This window comes from Pestalotiopsis fici (genome assembly GCF_000516985.1).
Source record: "Pestalotiopsis fici W106-1 unplaced genomic scaffold PFICI_Scf_4, whole genome shotgun sequence".
Taxonomy (NCBI): Eukaryota; Fungi; Ascomycota; class Sordariomycetes; order Amphisphaeriales; family Sporocadaceae; genus Pestalotiopsis; species Pestalotiopsis fici.
In genome coordinates this window covers 2,571,086-2,578,283 of record NW_006917094.1, presented here as the reverse complement: position 1 = coordinate 2,578,283, position 7,198 = coordinate 2,571,086, and the positions used below count along the sequence as shown (strand labels likewise).

Here is a 7,198-nt window from a genome sequence, read left to right as displayed (position 1 = left end):
TCGAAATCCGTAAAATATTACGTCTTGTGATGAGATCGATTACCCATCTGATCTTGACTTCGCCTCCGAGGCGTCCCTTCTAGATGGTCCCATAGGCGGGCCATGATATATTGCCTACTATATTCAGCAGGTAATTTCTTCGGACCTTGACCCTGCTACCTCATCTCAGCCATTGCGGCGTGGCTATTCGCTTCTGATTTACCCAGCGACAGACTGCCGCTACCGCTCGCATAGCATTATCCAAATTGCCCTTCCCCATGCAGGCTCTCACATGAGCCAGTCACACAGGCTCTGTCAGAATTAGACTGCTTGTACCTCACAAAACAGGCACGCATTGGTGGATCACGGCGGCGCTGTTGGTTTGACTTGGCGGCAGGGGCTTGCGTGGTTAGCGCTTGGCGGTTACGACGGCCAGCCAGCGGCCAGGGAACCCAGTGCCTGTAGAGGCCTGTAGGGAGGGGACCTGAGGGACCTAAAGGGACCCTCTCTCAACGCTCCGTAACGCTCAATCGGTGCACTTCAGCCAGTGGAACGGCCGCAAAGTCGCAGTCTAAAGGCCCGCCCGCGAGCCGCTATGCAGGTACCCTGGCCATGCACCGGTTTGGTGCCGACGTTGGCCCCCCCTGTTTTCCTAACCAAGCAATATCTCGTCCTCTTGTGTGCGCATCCATTGTCGAGATGGGATATGGGTGGTTTCCTTAAAAGAGGCCGGCAGGTCGCCCCAATGCAGGGGCTTCTTCAATCTTTTTTTCGTTCGTCAGTTCTTCGTCTTTTCGTCCCTTAGTAACAGGAAATTCTTTTTCTCTGTTTCGTTGCTTTCTCTTCGATTCTTGGCCTCTCAGTGGTGTTTATAAATTGCATAGGAGAAACTGTGGTAGGGAACAATCCACGCATTGTTGTTTGCCAGTTTCACTCGATTGTTACAAGTCGGATTCCTACGCATTCCCTATTGTTCACCCTGATTCCTTCTCTTCGTACATCATTCTACTACTACTACTACTACTACTACTACTACTACTACCACTTGAACCACTACGTCTTTGGATTCGGCCACTCTATTGTTTTAACTACAAATTCTCGCCTGGAGCTGGAAGCAGATATCTTTTCTTGGAATACCCGACCTTTAACAACACCATCACTTGGAATAGAAACAACTTCGAGTCTTTCATTATTATTATTTTACTACAGAACAAGAACAGCCCCTGTACTTGATATATCAGTTCAGCTACTCTGTTAGTTCACCGAGAACGAGGACAGAAGAAAGAAAAAGAACAACTGCCCTGAAAGAAAAAAACACGGCTCATATCCGTTCAAAATGGCCCCCAAGCTCAGCACTCTCTTGACATCGCTGCTCGCAGTAGCAGCACCCGTCACCAATGCTCTGGCCATCAACCCCAGATCTACGATCGAGGATGCCGTGGATTCCATCACCGACACTGTCAGCCGGTTTGGAGGAGTTCGTATGATGAACGCCGATGCTACCAACGCCATCGATGGATCATATATCGTTGTTTACAAGAAGAACTGCACAGAAGATGAAGTCAATGCTCACGCACTCGAGATCAAGAACTTTGTCAAGAAGCGAAACGTTGGCAAGCGAGCCCTCGATGGAAGACAACTATCGACCACTGTACGGACGTGGACCATGACGAGCTTGAAGGCTGTTCACTTTGAGACGGCTGACTTTGCCGCCATGAACCTGGGTTCCAACTCCATGATCGATTATGTTGAGCCTGACATGAAGGTCACTACCCTTGCCCTTCAATCTCAGACCAATGCTCCCACCGGTCTGGTGCGTCTGTCACACGCCACAGCGTCGGGCAATGCCACCTCTCAGGGCTATGTATTTGACGACACTGCTGGCAGCGGCATCACTGCTTACATTGTCGACACTGGTATCCTTACCACCCATGATGAATACCAGGGCCGTGCTACCCTGGAGTTCAACGCCGTCAACAACGTGGTAAGTCGAGCTATATATAAATAAGCGTCCTTGATCTATGACTAACCATATACTCCAGGACACTGATGAGAACGGCCATGGCTCTCACGTTGCAGGAACCATCGGAGGCGCCACCTTTGGTGTTGCAAAGAACGTCAGCCTGATTGGAGTCAAGGTTCTCGACGCTGATGGCAGTGGTACCAACTCTGGTGTCATCGACGGCCTAAACTTTGTCGCCTCAGACGCCCAGGCCAAGGGTCTCGGTGGCAAGGCTGTCATGAACATGTCGCTGGGTGGCTCCAAGTCCAATGCTGTCAACTCGGCCGTCGAGGCCATTGCATCAGCTGGCGTTGTCCCCGTCGTTGCCGCCGGAAACGAGGACCAGGATGCCGGCAACACCAGCCCTGCTTCGGCCCCAGATGCCATTACTGTCGGCGCCATCGACCAGACTACTGACCGCAAGGCCAGCTTTAGCAACTTTGGTACAGTCGTCGACATCTTTGCCCCCGGTGTCGATGTTGAGAGTGTTGGCATCACCAGCGATTCTGCCACTGAGACTCTGAGTGGCACCTCGATGGGTAAGCTTTTTTTTCTGTCAACTCACCATATACCGCAAAACTAACATGTTACAGCCTCGCCTCACATTGCTGGTCTTGCAGCCTACCTCATGTCTCTCGAGGGTCTCACTGATGTTACTGCTGTTTCGGACCGCATTAAGGAGCTCGCCAACCTCACTGGCGCTTCCGTCAAGCGCAACGAGGATGACACCACAAACTTGATTGCCAACAACGGCAACCTATAGTCAATCCTTAATCACCAACGATGAAAAATCTTAGCATATCAAGCGCCGTGTCATCTTTACCCAGCAAAAAACAATCGCCCTATCACACTCGCGTCACCATCGACTGCCCGTCATTATCATCATCACAAGAGCGACTCTGAATATCTTTATCGTTACGAAATGGGATTTATATGTTGCTTTTCCGCCATGCTTTGTTGTTTTCGCATAGAGGTTCATCATCATGCATTTGAGGAAGAGAGGTAGCACGCCTCGAAGGAGGAAAGCGAGGGCCCAGATCTAGACGCGGCTGTCAAAGGTGCGAATGTACGAGAGGCGTTTCATGAAGCGAAGTCCATTGGCAGAGAACCTCCAAGCAAACGAGATCATACCGGAAAACTCTACAAAACTATCTTTGTGAATATTTCATTTTAAACCTCCAAGGTAGACTAATATCCAAAAGTACATACTTGTCAACATGCTTTTTCATGTCTTAAATGGGGGTTTCTCCCATTATACTTTGCTGTTGCTTGAACGTGATCCTATATTAGAGACGAATCTCATGCACAATGGCAAAACCCACAATTTCCCATGATACGCAAATAGGGGCTTGAGAACAATTTTCACGCCAATATGTTCAACAAGACAAGAAGACTTTTCCTCCCACATACCGGACATTGTAAACAGTCTGAACGCAGTGAACAAAGCACATCACACGCGATGGGGGGCATGGTTGCCCAAACATGCGAACACGCAAGCAACTTGATACGAGACGACTCTGAAAACACCAGACTGCCCCCATGTTCCAATACACCTTGGCATCATCTTGGCGTTCCCAAAACTTGGATGGGTCCCTTTCCACTAAAACAACGGCCTGTTCTTCTCCACTGAATGTGCGATGTGAGCATTCATAGACTTTTCCCTCACAAAATCGCTCGCTTTTGAGTAATAGTTCTACAACAACAGTTAACCACCAAACCAGTATGAATTTTATAGTCTTTGCAAGCTGTTAGCCCAAACTTTAAAGAAGGTCGCATACAATGCCACGAAAGACTACAGGCAGAGTTTGGAGTACCTGTAATCGAATACGGAGACATGCTCTGTCATGTGTTCATGTGTTGAATATTACACTGAGTGGCTCTTGTACGGGTTACATCAACAGGGCGTCCTCAGTTTTCAAATGACCCTTATGAACGTTTTGTGACATGAGCCATGTCATCACTAGGTTTGAGTTCACTATCGAAGTCGTCCACAGCTCAAGTGCATAATCATTCTTGACTCGTGTCTATGGATGTTATAATAATAATATTTATTGATTCTTTTTTCTTTACTCTGAGGCAGGACCCATGAGTAGGTATATAGTAATTGCTAAGGAGCCCAGTCGGAAAAGCGACTGCTTCGTTGAATATCACTAAAAGTGTCTAAAATATTCACCATCCAACAGTAATGGACATCTTCAGTATGTCCGCGATCCAAGACCTTCAACTCGTTGAAAGTTTCAACGACTTGAATGCCAAGTGCTCACAACCTCGGAAGGTCGGTACTCCTCGCGTTTCATTATCAGCACTTCTCGGCACAACCACAGTCATTGTGAAAGGACTGAATTGTAATTTGACATCCGTGCTAGCAATCCATGTCTGAATGGAACTCTTGATTTCAGAAAGAGTGGTCTGGTCGCATCAATATCACCAGAATGCAATAATGAAAGGGTCAGCAAGAAACAAAACAATAGTCATCACGTACACTCGAGCTTCTCGAGCCCGGCGTACTCGTTATGTATTAAAAGGTATAAGAGCCGCCGCAAGATATTGCGCAGCCACAAGCTGATCGTAAGATTCATACAATGGCGTCCCCGATCAGCAATCTGTTTGCTGTCCATTAATCGGGAGTAGACGTATCCTGTTGCTGGAGAAAATGTAATCCTTACATGTACACGAAGAAGGGGATCGTGAGTTGTAGTTAAGTGGGCAACTATAACTCATCATGACTGCCGAGAACTGTCTTCGCAGCCTCCGTCGCAGAGTTGGGGCTCAGTCGCGATGTCACGTCGTTGAACATCAAATCAAATCTTGCGCCCATGAACCACGCTATTCCGATCTGAGTGACCATAGTTAGTATATCTCCTCATTTAAACGTTTGGGGCGTATCACGAACCATAATACCAGAGATGACCATCAGTATGGCCAGGACTGAGATCACAAGTACGAAACCCTCCCAGGGGTCCGCGACATCTTGATCTTCACCAGCCTTCTGTACCAATGCGACCTTCTTGGGATCTTGCGAAGGGAACAGCGTCTCGATGAATTGTTCAATCTTGCCACAAGCAGAGCTGATCTCCAAGAAGTTGGGGTCTCTGGGATCATTCTTCTTGGCTATCCTCCTGACGTATCTCCTGAAAACATCACATACTATCCTCAAGTTCTGAGTCGACTCCATCATGAGTTGACAAGCATCACCCTTGGTGATTTTGAGGTGGCTGTCAAAGATGGCAGGATTCCTGAAAACCAGCTCAAGCGTTGCGATAGCCATTGTTTGAGGAATCGCGACAAAGTTGAACACACTTTGTTCGCGAATGGCAGCCATGTAAAACAAGCACTCATCAACGTTCCTTAGAGCGTTGAGGACAAGCTCAGAGCTGCATTGCATGGCCTTTTCCCGATTCTCTGGCTTGAAAATGTCTTCCCACTTGTCGACATACTTGCTCCAGACCTCGGTAGGCCACCAACGACGGTCATCTTCAAAGTCCTCGTGAACGTCTCTGATGATGTTGGTCTTCTGCAAGAACTGACCCATGCTCTCGGTAAGTTCAGGGCGGTCTTTCAGTGCCGGGTTTGCCCACTCTCCCTCCAGGAAGAGCCGTGTAAGACCTTCGCCAACCAAGCCGGCAACGTAGTGGCAGTACTCTTCGTATTCAGCGACGGTCTCCACGCCCACGTTGTTCTCAGCCTTGATGGCATAGTCGGCCATTCCGTTGCCCATTTTTACGGTAACGTCCTCAATGATCTCGTAGTAGTTAGGCTTGAGCTTCTTGAGCTCGGTAATGACCACGTCAAAGTGAACGAGCAGTTCCCTGTCCTTCTCATTCGGGCCATTCTCATTGAATGTCCAGCCATCAATCTTCATGAGCTTGTCGAAACCTCGGAGCAGGGGCTCCTTCTTCTCCAAAGGTATCGTCATGTCATCCTCAATGGTATCAAGCCCTCGCAGTACAAGATAAAATAAGGTGATGGGCACCAGCATGTCGGGGTTCAACTCTTGAATGACGGCCGCAAAGCTGCGACTCGTCATGTCAAGGTAGTAGAAGCATTTGGAAAGGGTCTCGCACTCCTTGGAGGGATCTCGACGGTGTACGGGCTCGTGCCAGACCTTCCTGCAGCCAAGGGGTCAGTACAAGATGGAGAGAGCAATTGAGATGTGAGCGCTGGACCTACCATTGTATCATGGACCGAAGTTGATTCGGGTGGAACATATAATAGAGAACGCTCTTTGCTGAAGGCATTTTGAAAAGGCTCTGCACGGAGTGCAAGGGGACCAGCGAGGAGAAAAAAAATTATTAAAAATTGGGAGTAAAGGGGGTGTCGAATCGTCCAAGGATTAGAAAGGTACCTAGGTAGCAGCTCAAGAGCTGCCGAAGGACGTTTGGGTCTGCACAATCAAATAGAAGTCTGGAAGTCCGCCTGCTGTTCCCGACGAAGAATCGCTCTATCTGTGAAACTGAAGTTGCGGTCGAAGGAGAAGAGAATTGTTGAGAATAATCGTGGATGAAATTCGAGTGCGAGCAGCACAGAAGGCGGAGAAAATACCATTAGGCTGTACGTTCTCCGCATTAATTTCCCCTCGCGAAGGCACACGACTGGTGGAAAGCTCGCGGCTAAGCACAATTGAAGCTAGGCGTTAGCAGCTGCCAGGTAGTAGCTGCTAGTAGCTGGCGCGCGTTGTCGGTAGTAGATAGGCCCGGTATGGTAGCTTCATTGCTTGCATCATTCACCGATAGACGCGTCGTCTTCGACACGGTACACAAAACCGAAAAGCTCTACGTGCATCATGGCTCCCATTGATGCACGATGCGCATTGTTTCGCTGAGAAATCTTCATCAAGTGGATGAGACCCAAGAATTGCGGATTTCAGCATGTAGCTAGGCTTCCATCAATGCTTCTAGCGGCACAGGGTGAGGGGACTGTTCCTGCACTCCCTGGTTGGATTTTTGTAGCTTCCCATAATAAGGGCCCTGCCAAAACTGCTGCATCCAGGGGCACACATACCGCGAATCCGGCAAGGTCAGCAAAGATAGGGATGCACTTGACGGAGCGGTGACGCAGCCCAAAGGGAACACTAAAATGATTGGTCAATTCTTGCTGATGATCTTGTTGATCGCCTCTGGGTTGGCGACACGAACAAACCTGAAGAGCTTAAGAACCTGGGTACATGTCCTTCAACTGACATACATTCATACATGGCACATATGTATGTCACCACAC

General features: G+C 48.7%; 2 protein-coding genes across 2 annotated transcripts; one reads left to right on the top strand and one right to left on the bottom strand.

Annotated features, from left to right (window-relative positions):
- Positions 1–1,315: 1,315 nt before the first annotated feature.
- Positions 1,316–2,744, top strand: PFICI_06799 (uncharacterized protein; the record flags this gene model as incomplete). Its single annotated transcript, XM_007835380.1, has 3 exons — positions 1,316–1,963; positions 2,022–2,520; positions 2,575–2,744. The coding sequence occupies 3 exons, from the start codon at positions 1,316–1,318 to the stop codon at positions 2,742–2,744; spliced, it is 1,317 nt and encodes a 438-aa protein (XP_007833571.1).
- Positions 2,745–4,691: 1,947 nt separating this feature from the next.
- Positions 4,692–6,219, bottom strand: PFICI_06798 (squalene synthase; the record flags this gene model as incomplete). Its single annotated transcript, XM_007835379.1, has 3 exons — positions 4,692–4,817; positions 4,875–6,090; positions 6,152–6,219. The coding sequence occupies 3 exons, from the start codon at positions 6,217–6,219 to the stop codon at positions 4,692–4,694; spliced, it is 1,410 nt and encodes a 469-aa protein (XP_007833570.1).
- Between the last annotated feature and the right edge of the window lie 979 nt (positions 6,220–7,198).